The sequence below is a fragment of the Agaricus bisporus genome (genome assembly GCF_000300575.1).
Source record: "Agaricus bisporus var. bisporus H97 unplaced genomic scaffold AGABI2scaffold_3, whole genome shotgun sequence".
Taxonomy (NCBI): domain Eukaryota; kingdom Fungi; phylum Basidiomycota; class Agaricomycetes; order Agaricales; family Agaricaceae; genus Agaricus; species Agaricus bisporus.
The window spans coordinates 394,647-409,045 of NW_006267366.1; the positions used below are offsets into that span (position 1 = coordinate 394,647).

Here is a 14,399-nt window from a genome sequence, read left to right on the forward strand (position 1 = left end):
TATTTATACTTATTTTCTGATCATTCTTTTCTATAATGACCTCGGTCAAGAAATGAATCGACACTTATACGTTACCTAGGGCGCTATGGTCGGATGACCGATATATCATGGTTGCTTCGACTTAACCTTGAATAAACCTGGCGTGGTAAGTCTTCTTTACCTCTCCTTTATCTATGATGTTCCATCACGACGGTCTTCGTATCAACGATGCCGAAAATGCCCGCACAGCTCAAAAATTCGGGCACCCCCTCTGATTCGCTCAGTCCTTTTCCTGATCCTTGACTGATTCTTTTCAAACAGGTGATTGTGTGTAGATATTCAATTGGTGAGCTCCCGTTCCTTTTGCGATCAGTGATGATTTATGCATCAAAATATCAACTAGAAGCTGTTGATGAGCTACTATGGCAAAGATTATATTTCTATATCCTGAATATCTACTCTGATCATTTCTTCAGTCTGCTTATCTAAATCATTTTAGGACTGAATCACACGTATTCACAATGTCGTAGTCCTATAACGAATGGCTGGTCGCTTGTTGGGAAATTCAGTGTATTCATAAAGTTAGGATGTGTCCAATCCGTAGTCTACTCAGAGGCTGCGGCGGACGGCCTAGGAGTTACTCTACACGCTGTTCAAAATCATCCAGTCGTTCGAGATAAAGTAAAACGCAAATCCTAATATACGTGAACTCGGGTGCAATGGACGAATAACAATCAGGCTGATGGAACAACGAACTCACGAGAAGATTCTTTGCGAGTTTATGATGGAAACAAAAGATACAGAACTCTTTGTTTGGCGTAAGGAGTGCGAGGACGTTCAGGACCATGTAATGAATGCGGAGGACCTCAACGTTCGACGTTGCATAACGCATGTAACTTCACACTATCCCTTCATATCGTCGAATCTTTGGGCCCCTACTTATCTTTATAAGACGCTTCCTCACCAATGGTAGCTCAATCGATGCTTCTGCATTGGATGTAATGTTACCTCTCAGGACTAGTAAGACTCTTTTAACACATACGGCCGCTCACTCCTGATGTAAGTTTTCACTCATTCTGTCGACTCAACGGCCTGCGTCATTATGCCCTTAACACTCTGATGGTACTTTCAAATGTATCGAGAAACAGCCGTGAGGTCCATTGTCGGCACCGGTTTTTCAGAAATCTACAGGGTTCCAATGTTCTATTCAAGACTATAGATACGTACTTGAAAGGACACAAAAAGCAGAGTTCGAAACATATGGAAAATTTAGTCCTGCACCCCGATCGCTTCTTTCCACATCTGCTCTGTAGCTCCCCAATATCTAGACGGGTCACTCCTTGCATGAGCAACATGCTTTGACTCCTTTCCGAATTTCACAGGCTGTACATTAAATCCTTTCTCCACCGCGTCCTTCATATGCTGCTCTACAGCATGGACAGGAACCATTTCGTCTCCTTCGGAGTATATGTACAACCTCGGTGAGTTTTTGTTTAGCCATGGTACCATATCAGGATCGTTAAGTTGGGACCTCATAAAAGGTATAGCGGATTGTTGGCGAAAAACGTGTTCCATGACGAGCCGGAGGCTGAAGAGGATGATGACACCAAGTTTGACTAGCATTCGAAGAAGAGGATTGGTGACAGAGATAGTAAATGCACGTTCAGCTGAAGAGAAACCGCCGTCACCTGGACAGGAGTCGAGGATCAGGGCACTGGCAGGCGTGTGTGTGGCTGTGGTTAGGGATGCTGCGCGACGGTTAGAAATAATGCTGCCGAGGATCATGAGCTGGCAACAACCGCCTGGAAGTTGGAATGAGTCATGAGGACTAAGAAGGTCGCAATGAATATACCGTTGCTGAATACGTGAAGCAGAATTCTATGTGTTGGGAGGGGAACAATCGAGTCCAATGGCGTTTTGCGGGGTTTCGAAGCTTCTTGTAAAGGATGAATCAATCCAAGAGCTTCAAGGACGTCTACTAAAGGAGCGAGAGCTTTGTGCTTTTACAAAATAAATTAGCGATTTAAGCCAGTGGTATGACCGTTGACGTACTTGTGCACGTTGACTGCTCCAAAAAAAAGAAGGTTCGCATTGAGTCAAGACCAACGTCGTATTTGGGTACCGTTCACGATAGATAGAGGTATATTTCTGAAGATGGGAGAATCTAGCTGCCACTAGGAGTATAGTTCAGTTTAGCGTGGTGTCGTCATTGCAATTCTGGGGTATACATACTCCAACCAAAAATGAGAACGACCCTACAATATAATGATGAGTTGGCGATATAGACGAAACTTATGCGGGTTCACTCACGTTGGGTGCGATGATTTTATGGGACCAGGTTCTGTGGGTCGGTAGAGGTGTATTCCTTCACCGACCTTGACACAAGTATCGTTAGCCGTCATAGAAACCATCTAGAAAGGCTAAGTTAACTTGATTAGAAAAACAGTACACTGAATACTCACCTCCTAGCACTCGTTCTATGTGGGGGACTGTGTGATTCAACGCAAATGAAACCCCTGCCATGCTCTTTTGGGGATCCGGGGCCAAGCCGCTCACAGCCTTGATGCGAAGTTTGTTTGCACCAAAGAGCATTGCCAAATATAATACTAAGAAATGATTTCCAAATCGGGACGCGGTCCTTAACTATTCGACTTCCAGCAACATGTCAGATCTCTTCCGGTCAGCCATAAGCGCACGGCTTGCAAAGCTTCCACCAGATATTCAAGGTCACGCTGGTGAGGATGAGGAAGACGAAGAGTCAGCTGATTCCATTGGTGCACTCCCGGGTAGTGGCATGGGTCCTCCGGCAATGCAAGTCGAGTTCATTTGAATCGCCTAGGGACTATCATCTAAGACAGAGAATCAAGGCCGTCAAGTAGCGCGAGAAAACGAAAGAAGAAAGATCCCAATGCTGAATTCGCACCCTTATCTGCATCTGGTTTTTTCAATGAAGCCGTTCAAGTTAAGGTGCCATCCAGGAGTCTTGATGTTAGGGTATACTACACGCCACCCAAATTCACGGATGCGACCGTTATGGTCTGTCATCACGGTGCTGGCTACTCTGGATCCAGCTTCGCCTGTTTTGCGAAAGAGGTGACTGATCAGACGAATGGAGAATGTGGGGTTTTAGCCTTAGATGCTCGACGTCACGGTTAGTATCAAATTGTCAAGTTTGACTACACTAATCATCGGCGGATATGATGTTCAGGAAAAACAACTTCTACAGCCGATGATAGCGATCTTTCTATCAATGTCCTTGTTGAGGACTTCTTCGAGCTCGTTCAAGCCATCTTTCCGGACCCTGTTACAGCCCCAACACTATTGGTTAGTAGCCTATATTCTCGCGGTCATATAGATTGCTTATGCAGTGCACCACAGCTCATTGGGCATAGCATGGGCGGCTCTGTCACAGTTCAATCTTGCCCAAGACTTTTAGAACGTGGGTACAAAATCACAGGAGTAGCAGTTCTTGATGTCGTCGAAGGTGCATTTTAAATCCTTACCACACTCGTAACCTAATTTAACCATATCTTCATCTTTAGGCTCTGCTATCGAAGCTCTACCTCATATGCACAGCCTCCTGAATGCCCGACCGGAAGGTTTCGATAGCATGGAAGAGGCCATAGAGTGGCAGTATGTGACTTTCTTCTCCGTTAGCTCCTTGCTTGATCCAGTTATGATTTCATTTTCCGATGAACCTTCTATACCTGTTTCATCAACGTGTTTGTTCATTTGTTGCTGTTGTTATTTCATTCTGCCACTTCACCCTTATACTCCTCCCGAACGCCATTAACTCGGTCTTATTCGGATAGTGTGACCACCAACACGATCCGGAATCCGACTTCCGCTAGAATCTCCATCCCATCCATTATAGAACACAACGACTCCGCCGTATATCCATATCAATGGCGGACTCCACTTCGCTCGACAGCACCTTACTGGCAAAGTGAGTCTTCCATCGATTTCCCACCCGTAGAGGCGCTCTCATTTGAGTACGAATTAACAAATGAGTATTAGATTGGTTTACAGGGCTTTCCGAAAAGTTTCTTGCTGCACGCGCAGCTCGTCTACTAGTACTTGCGGGTACAGATAGGCTTGACAAAGAACTAATGATAGGCCAAATGCAAGGCAAGTTCCAGCTTGTCGTGGTCCCTGGAACAGGGCATATGATACAAGAAGTACGTATCTCTCGTCATCTTTCCCCGAGCACATGGACGTGGCACTCTCAATTGTTCCGAATTCGTATCTATGGTTGTGACATGCTGATGCAAAATACTATTAGGACGATCCGAAGAAATTAGCTGAAATTTTAGTCGAGTTCTGGCTTCGTAATGAACGCGTAGTGGTCGGAATTAAGAAGGTCGGAGAGAAATGATGTTCTCCAATCTGGTAGCAATCTACTTACCTACATATCGAGAGATTGGTATGTATTTCTTTTCAATGCAAATCTGCTCTTAATGGGGGTGAACCGCCTAAATCATAGCGTTATGGATTTAATCATTATCAATCGCTTCATCTCTTTGACATATTGACGACCGGCGTAACCCAAGAAGATGTACCCTGTTCAGAACCGGCTTAGCTGTTGTGAAGGTGTACCAGGCGTCCAAGTCAAAATGAAGGAGTTTATCAACTTCCAGTTATCAGCGTCAACTTTAAGTTTAAACTAAGTTTTGATTTTCGTAATTGACATGATCATATTACACTTTAGACCTGCATCGTGGGTCCGTTACTATGGTCTCAAAGGTAGCGCAATGGGTGTGCAATGTATGTCGTGAAGTCCCTCCAACCCACCTTATCTACGGAGGTCAAGCAACGTAGTCATTTTTGGATCCTCGTAGAGGAAGTTTATGAATACCAGAAGAGAGGGTAAAGTGAAAATGAACATTGTTTGTTGCAGTAACTTCCGAATCATTTGTCTCTCATCTTTCTCCATAACATTTAATCTTCGTATATCAAGGAGCTAACATCTGTTCTGGACCCTCGACTAAGCGGTGATTCTTCGATTTCTTTTCCTCGGATATAAATGGGATTGAGATCCAAAATGAATCCGTTCGAGCGACGCTTCAGTGTTATTAGGTTGATAATATGCACTCTGCATCAAAGACTGCTATAACGGAGTCACAAAAGGAAAGCTAGACTCGAGATAGTGACTGAATATAGATAATGACCTAGACCCTTCACATTTTGAAATAGGAGTGGAGAAATTGTCGAGACTGATGTTGATATTGGCACTTGCAAGTATCAATTCTTTAATATCGCGGCCTTTATCGAAGTGGTATCAATGCATGGGATCATGATCGTGGTGTGATGGCTTTCGCAAGTGCTGGACGAATTCACGGGATGGTGATGGAGGACATGAGATCTTTCGACAAAATGATTTGAGGTAGCCGAAGCGAACTGGGAGAAATACAAGCGCACGCGGGCATCATGGCCGCGAGATGTCGATGAGTTCCAGTACTGCCAGTCGACAAGTTGCGTTACGAGACATTTGTCTGAATACAAATTAGCAAACACGAGATAAGAACGTCGGAAAACCAAAATGCGCCTGACTTTTTCTGATCCACCCTGATAAGACTGCCTTATCCTGCTTTATCCTACTGGATCAGGAGGCCTATGCCTGATAGTATCTAATCAGGTTAGATCAAGCAAACGTAAAATGATTTAGCATGATCAGCGAATTTCAGTTTTCCGACAAAAATGGGCACAGAAACAAAAGGCGAGTGTTTCGGGCGCAGCCCCACCAAATTATCTAGAGTATACAGTAAGTAGGATCGTGACACGGCGGACAAAACAACTGTCAATTGATTGGCCGGGGTTTGCTGTCAATTGATTTAACGCGGGAGCTAACTCACGTTCGAGTGTCACGCTAAATTGCTTGCGTGTCACGCTCTGGTACTAGATGTACTACGCATCATGATGCATATGTGAACATGACTACATTACTATGTAGACGAAACTTAAGGGGTAACACCGTAACAACATCTGTCACATGTGACAATAGCTGAATTTGCAATTGACAGACCAGTTGACAGTTAACCCTAACCTATCAATTGACAGTTGTTTTGTCCGCCGTGTGAAGTCACCGATCTGGGGTACTTACTACCAAGGTGCTTTACTAGTAGACTCTGATCAGTCCGCATAGGTGACAGTCGAATAACGCATGAGGGTCACACGACAGGTCGTTTTGTACGCGCACGACCGGTCGTTCAATATTGTCTTACTAAGCAGTACTGTAGTATTATCTAGTCTACTAAGTGCCAAATTCAACATGAATAGCAATACTATAGTATCATGGTACTCGGTAAAAAGGGAACACACCAGTACCATGGTACTCTCCGTCTGTGTAGAGCATGAGTACCATGGTACTGTGAGGAACATAGTATTGGAGTACTCCCCCTAATGGGGTAACAGCAGTACTGTCATACTCCGTTGTGGGCATGAGTACTGTGATACTGTTCTCCTACAGTATCATGGTACTCACCCAATAGGGTCACGAACAGTACCACAATACTCTCTTTCTAAATGAAGGACGAGTATTGTGATACTGTTCTCCTACACTGGCAGTACCATGGTACTCTCCTTCCCAAAGAAGGATGAGTATTGTGATACTGTTCTCCTACAGTACCACGGTACTCTCCTTCTAAAAGAAGGACGAGTATTGTGATACTGTTCTCCTACAGTACCTCGATACTTGATCTCAATGATCTGATAAGGTCATGTGACAGTATCATAGTACTGCCGAGTCACCTGTTCAAGCCAAAAGAGTTAATCCGCTTGTCGGCATCAATTTGCCGGCTGATGGGGCTATCCCGTGTGAACACTGTGTGGCCATCATTTATCAGGGCTGATGGTTGTTGCCAATGGTCTCAAGCGTGTGAAGACAACAGGCGGGGGCATCTGGTCACCGTCTCCCGTACTTCCCACGCTTTCTTTTTGTTGATCACTCCCCCGAAATTTCTTTCCCACGCACAATGCTCAACACTCGGCAGCCGTTTCCCACTCCCCTTGCAGGTAAATGCCTCTCAAAATTTTATAGGACTATGTATATTGTTGTTAGGAATATATGTATGCTATTTGTGAAGCAGATACATCAATATTGCCGGAGAAATTCCACATATATCTTCTGAGGGTTGGTATAGTAAATCATGAATACTATACACATTTATGAGCCCCGACATAGCGCAATGCAGGGCTCATATACCTCACCTATACTAGTATACAGTCCTTTGAGGATTTAACATCAAAATGACACCAGAATATCCTATATAATTTATAATTTATCCCTTTTTTTTATAAATATATCGCATTTACCCGGTCTTCCGCTGGGGCGCTTGCAGCGCGTAGGGGGCGCATATGTGCCCTCTAATAATACTTATCTAATACAAAAGACCGCCTGCTGATCGGACGAGAAATGAGGGAGATATATGTAATTCTTTGCATAATTATATGTTGATGAGTGAACATTGTCACTTAAATTCGACTTTTGACTACCTTGCACTCTGAATACCTATAAAATAAATACATACATCAACAGCTATAGAATGTGGCTTCCCATGGCAAAAGGAATCTCGAAGATTGATAAGGAATTGAGGAAGTTAAGTCAAAGAGGACCATTAATGCATCGACATCAATGTCTATTCCCTTGAATACTTTCAACATCAAGAAGCACATTCACGGTCTTCTTCACCTAACTTCCTAATTTCCTTATCAATCTTCGAGATTCCTTTTGCCCTGGGAAGCCACATCTCATAGCTATTGACCTATGTATTTATTTTATAGGGATTCAGAGAGCAAGGTAGTCGAAAGTCGAATTTAAGTGACAATGTTCACTCATCAACGTATAATTATGCAAAGAATCACATATATCTCTCCCATTTCTCGTCCGATCAGCGAGATGTCTTTTCTATTAGATAGCCCCCATTAAGGGTCACATATGCGCTCACAACGCGCTGCGAGCGCCCCAGCGGAAGCCCGGGTAAATGCGATATATTGATCAAAAAGGGCTAAATTATAAATTATATAGGATATTCCTGTGTCATTTTGATGTTAAATCCTCGAAGGACTATATACTAGCTTAGGTGAGGTATAAGACCCATATACTGTGTCATATTGGGGCTCAAGGATGTGTACAGTATTCATGATTTACTATACCAACCCTCAGAAGATATATGTGGAATTTCTCCGGCAATATTGATGTATCTGCTTCACAAATAGCATACATATATTCCTAACAACAATATACATAGTCCTATAAAATTTTGAGAGGCATTTACCTGCAAGGGGAGTGGGAAACGGCTGCCGAGTGTTGAGCATTGTGCGTGGGAAAGAAATTTCGGGGGAGTGATCAACAAAAAGAAAGCGTGGGAAGTACGGGAGACGGTGACCAGATGCCCCCGCCTGTTGTCTTCACGCGCTTGAGACCATCAGCAACAACGATCAGCCCTGATCAATGATGGCCATGAAGAATTCTCACGGAATAGCCCCATCAGCCGGCAAATTGATGCCGACAAGCGGATTAACTCTTTGGCGCGGACTCGGGAGTACCACGGTACTGTCACAAACAGTCACATGACCTTATCAGGTCGAGTACCGTGGTACTGCTGTGACTCTATCGTAGCGGCGCTCCCACGCCAGTCCCCGACTCGTTTGTTATGATGAAATGCTGCATGCACTCGGCCAACAATTGATCAATTAATGCAGGATAAGCAAGCCAAGCAAGCCACTCATGCGCTTGAGAGTTGATAGCAGCAGGATGCCAAATATAACATTGCATTTAAACTACTAATCAAAACATATACTCTACTACAATTGTCAACCTTTCCCCTTCAATCGGTAATCACGGATTGAGCTTTTACTTCCAGTATTGTCTGTGCATTACGACCTGAGAAAGAATTAAGGTCCACCTGTAGATACTCGCGGACTCACTTACTATCCTTTTGCACCGAAAAACTCCTCTTCATTGAATATCGGTGTGATCCCGTCATTGGATAGCGTGGTGATCTGTTGATTTTTCAGGTAAGATCCCTCTCGCGTTGTAGATATCACTGAACTTACCATTTTCCCTTCCCGAAGCTCACTGGAATGGCAGCGTTGGTTTCTCCTTTTTGGCAGCTGTATGTGTTAGTTAAATTTAGTTTCGATGCATATCAAGATGAATCCACTTCATTCTTCCTACTTAAATAAAGTTAAAATCGGACCCTGGGCTCGTGAAATTCAAGGACACGGTTGAGTAACTTACTTGTCCAGAATTTTGCTGAAAGTTTGGTGTAGAACTCGAGAGAAATGTGATCGTGACCAGTGTTGGACGTGCTGCGTCAGCTGCTGACTTTGCTGGCAGTTGCTGATCAGTTGCTGAGCAGCTGCTGACTTTGCTGACTTTGGTAAGCAGCTGCAGCACGTGAGTAATGCTTAGGTAACCAGTGTACCACCGTCTCCGCATTCGCGATGCAGACCCAATTTGTCCATAAAATCCATGAACAATACATACATAATTGTGTAACGTAGTACTGTACACAAGAGAGAAAGTTATAATACAAAATCCTGAGGAATCAATCGAAATCCGTCCATGACTATGGCTCCAATCGATAAGTCTAGACCCTCATCATCAACGAGTTCCCCCTCGGCGTCCTTATCAAGTAATTCATAAAATTCAAGTCGATCCTCCAAAGTCAAAACGGCGAAACGGCCATATAGAGATTCCCAATAGGGTGACTCCAATTGGAATAAGTCTGCAATTTTGATTGGGACCCACTTATCCGAAAATGCAAGTGAGCCACTATTGTCATGTTCATCATCTATAGCTTGTTGCACTTGAGTAGCGATAATGCCAAAGAACAAATTAACCTTGTGTAGAGGATTAGGTTCTGTAGAATCAGCCTCGGGTGCATCTGGCGTAAGGTTTCCGTCAAGTGGAACATTTCTCCTGAAGATTTTCGATACTATCTTCAAGTGGCAGCATATGAGCACCGCTAAATCAGCAAGCGTGCCAGCCAATGGCGTTGCGATCATCAAAACGTGATCTACGTGGGAAAACTGATGCTCAGCATGCTGCTCAGCTTGCTGTTTGATGGCACAACACTGATCGTGACAACATAATTTCTCTGAAGCTTCAGTCAGTTTTTATTTTTGTATACCTTATCCCATACTTACTCCGAGAAGCTGAGACTCGACTCACTTTAGGCCTGATACCTACCTTACCAGCTCCCGCAGATTCGAGGCAAGGGGGCAGGAGGTTGAAAGTTGTTTCACAATGCGGCTATATCATTAGAATTACCCTCCGAATTATGACCTATCTACTTTACTGATAGTCCTCATATTTGTGAAAGCCAGGTCAGACTCCCTCTCGCCTGGCACAGCAATTTTGTACCAATCTGGTACGGTCAATGAATGTGTATTGAAAGGTATCTGAACTACGGGTATTATGTGATCTACAAGTCGACAAGCATGCCATCGGCATTCTTTGGACTGACAGGAAAGACATTCGACAGTCTTTTGAGTGACTCAAAAGGAGTATAACCGGCTGTCAACGTATTGCTTCGCAAATCGCAGAGTTGGGGGACAAACAATGGGGATACAAGCACTGGCTAATAAGCAACAACGAACACTGGTCAACGGCACCATATTTGGCTAATGGCAGTGATGGTACCGGCGGAACCGGCAAAAACGACAGCATCATCCCACGTTGCTGGTTCTTTGCAAGTCCTGGAATATTTCAATGCCACAGAACCCTCCTCTTGCTTCGCAGAGTCGGGGAATTCAGCACATTTTAACATTCCGCTGTTTCTTTCTTTGTTTTTTGCCAAATAACTCAGTACACTAGTAGACAGTTATATATTACCCACCCGAAACCGAACAGTCACGATTCGGGCGCTCATTAGTCGCGTTCAAAATATTCATTTATCAAAAGATAATTCTTGTATAATATATTAGCACATTCCCACGCACTACATGTAGAAATAATTTCGCGCGTGCAGATCGGTTTCAATTTGATGGGGGACGTTTGGTTCCGACAGAACCCTCCTCTAGCTTCGCAGAGTCGGGGATCGGGTTAGTACTATGGTACTGCAGGAGAACAGTATCACAGTACTCGTTCCCCTTACAGGAAGCAAGTACTGTGGTACTGCCATGATCCTATGGAATGAGTACTGTGATACTGTGGGAGACTAGTATCACAATACTCATCCCTCACGGATGGAGAGTACCACAGTACTCCTCTTACCCTATGGGGGGGAGTATTATAGTACTGATAAGAGCATGCCGGTACCATGGTACTGCTGTTACCGAGTAACACGATACTATGCCAATATTATAGTATTGTTGATGAATTCTGCATGTAATCTAGATGATACTATAGTACTGTAAAGTCTTATTATGTAAGACAATAATTGAACGACCTGTCGCGCGTGTACAAAACGACCTGTCGTGTGACCCTCATGCGTTATTCGACCATCCCCTACCCCGATCAGTCCGAGGGCTTTGATTATCTGATGAGTCAGATTCCGACTTATTCACACATGATACTGAAACTTTTTAACATATTTGACTCCAAGACGTGACGCTATGACCTGGTACTGTGGCCTGGATTTTCATCTGTTAACCCCACTGGATTTTCAAATCCTGCCAGTGGGGTAAACAGAGTGCTTGGCACTGCACCGTGACCTACCTGGCAAGGGCCGGTTGTTCGGTTAACGCGAACCCGTGCGAATTACGTACTCACGCGACAACACTTCGCGTCGTATGATCGTTGGAGCTCTGAAGCTTCGAGTTACTTAGTAAGTGATCTTTTTCTCAATTAGAGGATTACGATTCTCACCAGAAAAAGACTTCCGCAGCAACCTGGATGTTGAAAGTAGGACTCATGACTTGTAAGTGGAACTCTTTACTCAGGAAAAAGTCGCATGATTTGTGACCACATCGTCAGTTGCCATTGGTGGCTCAGAGATATCCCTGAGAATTTGTTTCGCCCTTTCTAGTCCGAAGACCTAAAGCCAACGAATGATGACACGTCCAGCTTTTCTCCGGGAGCCTCAAGGAATATCATGATTCGCCATCGTTCGGCTCTGAAAGCGGGAAAACACCAGGAGAAAGTTACTGTTCATTTTCAAAAAGCGGAGCCTTCGCGGCTTTCTACAACCAAACAGCGGATTTCAATGCTCCTCATACTAGCTGCTTGCGCTGCGTTCCTCCAGTACCACTTCACTGTATCTATAAAGAATGATGCCGCTGTTGTTGATCTGGGCTATGCAAAATACTTGGGCAACCAAACGACAACTTGGCCCAATGTGGTATCGTATTTGGGTCTACCGTATGCTGAACCGCCAGTTGGGAATCAACGTTTTCGCTCACCGCTCCCTCTGAATATGACGCGCGTGGCAGATGAGGCGATGGGTCAAATAATAGATGCCAGATCATATCCGGAATTCTGCATTCAAGGTAAACTCGGCCGTGGTGAGCTCAAATTTTGGCCCTCTTAAAAATACAAATTAAGCTCGAACTTTCGACAGGTGATCATGGCGGAGCTGGCAGCGAAGATTGTCTGAAGGTGAATGTGTACAACCCCGTTGGAGTTAAATCAAACGCAAAACGTAGGCCCATAAGATTCAGATATGTCCCCATGGATAGCTTCTGATATGACATCAGTCCCTGTTCTGGTTTATATCCACGGAGGTGGCTATGTGTTTGGAAATCCAGCGAACTGGCCATTTGAACACTGGATTCAACAAAGCCCAAATGTCGTTATTGTCTCTGTTTACTATCGCCTCGATAGTTTGGGATTCCTAGCGACGCCAGAATTTGCTGACGGCAGCGTTGGTGATCTTAATGCAGGTTTTTGGGATCAAATTGAAGCTTTGCGATGGGTTCAAAAGCATATCGGTAAATTTGGTGGGGACCCAACCAAAGTGACAATCAATGGAGAGAGTGCTGGTGGATCGTCAATCGAATTGCATTTGGTCGCTAGGTCCGGGAAGGAAAAGTTATTCAGAGGTGCAATTGCGCAGAGTGTTTTCCGAGCACCTTTACCAACACCACAGCAGCAGGAGGTTAGTAACTTCAATTTAATTCAAAGTCGGTGATGATTGATATTGTCATACTTCCAGCCATTATTCAGCGCTCTGGCGACTCAGGTTGGTTGTCGTTCTGCCAACGTTACAGACACAATGGCCTGTCTACGCTCAGCGAGTATCAGTGCGCTGGCTATCGCGCAGGACAACGTGACTGAGGCTCTGTGGGTGGTTACTCCCTAGCTCGTTCACATTTTTGTGACTTCATTTTAGCTCAGGTTACCACGCATTTCGTCCAGTGATAGACAAAAAGGTTTTCGTTGACTTCCCCACTCGGCTGATTGCCAATGGAGCTTTCAAGAACGTCCCACTCATTGTCGGGTAAGACGGTCTAGGCAAGAGATTCAATGTATTGTTTAGTTGCATTTTGACAGGGCGACAAGCAATGAAACCCTTGCCAATGGCGCAGATATTGCTTCTGCAGCCAGATCTTTCTTCCCTTCTCTTACCGATGACGGAGTGCAAGCTATAGAGGAGGTATGATTCGAGGCTTCTCGCAATGAAAATTTCAAAGTGTTGCTCTCAGGCCTACCCCATCTCGTCGTTTGCTTCAGAAGAACTCAGACAAGAAACAGCTACTGGTGATATTTCGGTTCGATGTGCTGTAAGTATTACTGTCGTCTTAGAGTGCTGTTGGGACTTTGAAATATTGACCTAATTAGCGGTCCATTTTGGCCTCAGCTTGGGACGCCGCCCACGTAGATGTGTGGACCTATCGGTATAATCAACCTGATGGTACCAGTCATAGCCCGGCCGCAGCGCATGCAGCGGAGAATTATATGATGTTCCGTGGAACTCATACAGGGTGCGTTTATAATCCCATTTTTACCCATTATTCTGACGTTTGCAATATCCAGCGTCAATGGAACAACAACGTTCTTTGCATTAAATCCATCCGAAATAACATTTTCGGAAGAGCTCATCGCTTATTGGCTTTCCTTTGTTCGTGAACTTGACCCCAACTCTCACAAACTCGCGCGTTCTCCGATCTGGGCACAATACACGAGCGAAAAGAGGAACAGGATTGTATTGAATGCAGCATCCGATCGGTCAAATGTGATTAAAACTAGTGGAAGCCACGTCGAACTTGGTGATGATGAGCTTGAGAGATGTAAAGTTGCCGCTTCGTTGGTTGAGCAGATGCAGAATTGAATTTTTTTACTGATTTATTATCTATTTCTCGTCTGGAGAATATCTCAGGGGAATGTTTACGAAAAAAAATCACTCAAAAAATCAGAATTCCGATGATCGATCTACAGTACTGATTCTTTTTCATATGTCAAATTCTGTAACTCCACTTATCTCCAACTGTAAGTGCATAGATTCCACCACTGATTGTATGAGAAGAAAACATCGAAA

General features: G+C 44.3%; 4 protein-coding genes across 4 annotated transcripts; 2 read left to right on the forward strand and 2 right to left on the reverse strand.

The window, feature by feature from the left end:
- Nucleotides 1-1,214: 1,214 nt before the first annotated feature.
- On the reverse strand, nucleotides 1,215-2,510 carry AGABI2DRAFT_191067 (hypothetical protein). The gene is made up of 6 exons (XM_006458912.1): nucleotides 2,442-2,510; nucleotides 2,290-2,390; nucleotides 2,212-2,234; nucleotides 2,032-2,153; nucleotides 1,832-1,979; nucleotides 1,215-1,781 (listed from the first exon to the last, which is right to left on the reverse strand). Exons 2-6 carry the CDS (start codon nucleotides 2,388-2,390, stop codon nucleotides 1,249-1,251), a joined length of 927 nt encoding a protein of 308 aa, XP_006458975.1. The 5' UTR covers nucleotides 2,442-2,510; the 3' UTR covers nucleotides 1,215-1,248.
- A 131-nt stretch (nucleotides 2,511-2,641) lies between these two features.
- On the forward strand, nucleotides 2,642-4,354 carry AGABI2DRAFT_115941 (hypothetical protein; the record flags this gene model as incomplete). The annotated part of the gene is made up of 8 exons (XM_006458913.1): nucleotides 2,642-2,799; nucleotides 2,838-3,130; nucleotides 3,188-3,303; nucleotides 3,358-3,463; nucleotides 3,522-3,612; nucleotides 3,792-3,925; nucleotides 3,997-4,157; nucleotides 4,262-4,354. The coding sequence occupies 8 exons, from the start codon at nucleotides 2,642-2,644 to the stop codon at nucleotides 4,352-4,354; spliced, it is 1,152 nt and encodes a 383-aa protein (XP_006458976.1).
- A 4,553-nt stretch (nucleotides 4,355-8,907) lies between these two features.
- On the reverse strand, nucleotides 8,908-10,751 carry AGABI2DRAFT_141639 (hypothetical protein; the record flags this gene model as incomplete). The annotated part of the gene is made up of 8 exons (XM_006458914.1): nucleotides 8,908-8,979; nucleotides 9,034-9,090; nucleotides 9,218-9,354; nucleotides 9,467-9,485; nucleotides 9,514-10,056; nucleotides 10,172-10,234; nucleotides 10,276-10,406; nucleotides 10,625-10,751. The coding sequence occupies 8 exons, from the start codon at nucleotides 10,749-10,751 to the stop codon at nucleotides 8,908-8,910; spliced, it is 1,149 nt and encodes a 382-aa protein (XP_006458977.1).
- A 1,377-nt stretch (nucleotides 10,752-12,128) lies between these two features.
- AGABI2DRAFT_200866 (hypothetical protein) lies at nucleotides 12,129-14,206 on the forward strand (the record flags this gene model as incomplete). Its single annotated transcript, XM_006458915.1, has 9 exons — nucleotides 12,129-12,426; nucleotides 12,483-12,563; nucleotides 12,619-13,019; nucleotides 13,077-13,204; nucleotides 13,254-13,361; nucleotides 13,415-13,517; nucleotides 13,567-13,644; nucleotides 13,703-13,845; nucleotides 13,898-14,206. 9 exons carry the CDS (start codon nucleotides 12,129-12,131, stop codon nucleotides 14,190-14,192), a joined length of 1,635 nt encoding a protein of 544 aa, XP_006458978.1. The 3' UTR covers nucleotides 14,193-14,206.
- Nucleotides 14,207-14,399: the final 193 nt, after the last annotated feature.

What these genes read in the sequence shown, in the direction of transcription:
- AGABI2DRAFT_191067 (XM_006458912.1), bottom strand. Translation starts at nt 2,390, where the DNA reads ATGGTTTCTATGACGGCTAACGATACTTGTGTCAAGGTCGGTGAAGGA. An exon ending in CGTTCTCATTTTTGGTTGGA is followed by an intron (nt 2,154 to 2,211) that starts GTATGTATACCC and finishes CTATACTCCTAG; the next exon opens with TGGCAGCTAGATTCTCCCAT. An exon ending in GCTTCACGTATTCAGCAACG is followed by an intron (nt 1,782 to 1,831) that starts GTATATTCATTG and finishes TCCAACTTCCAG; the next exon opens with GCGGTTGTTGCCAGCTCATG.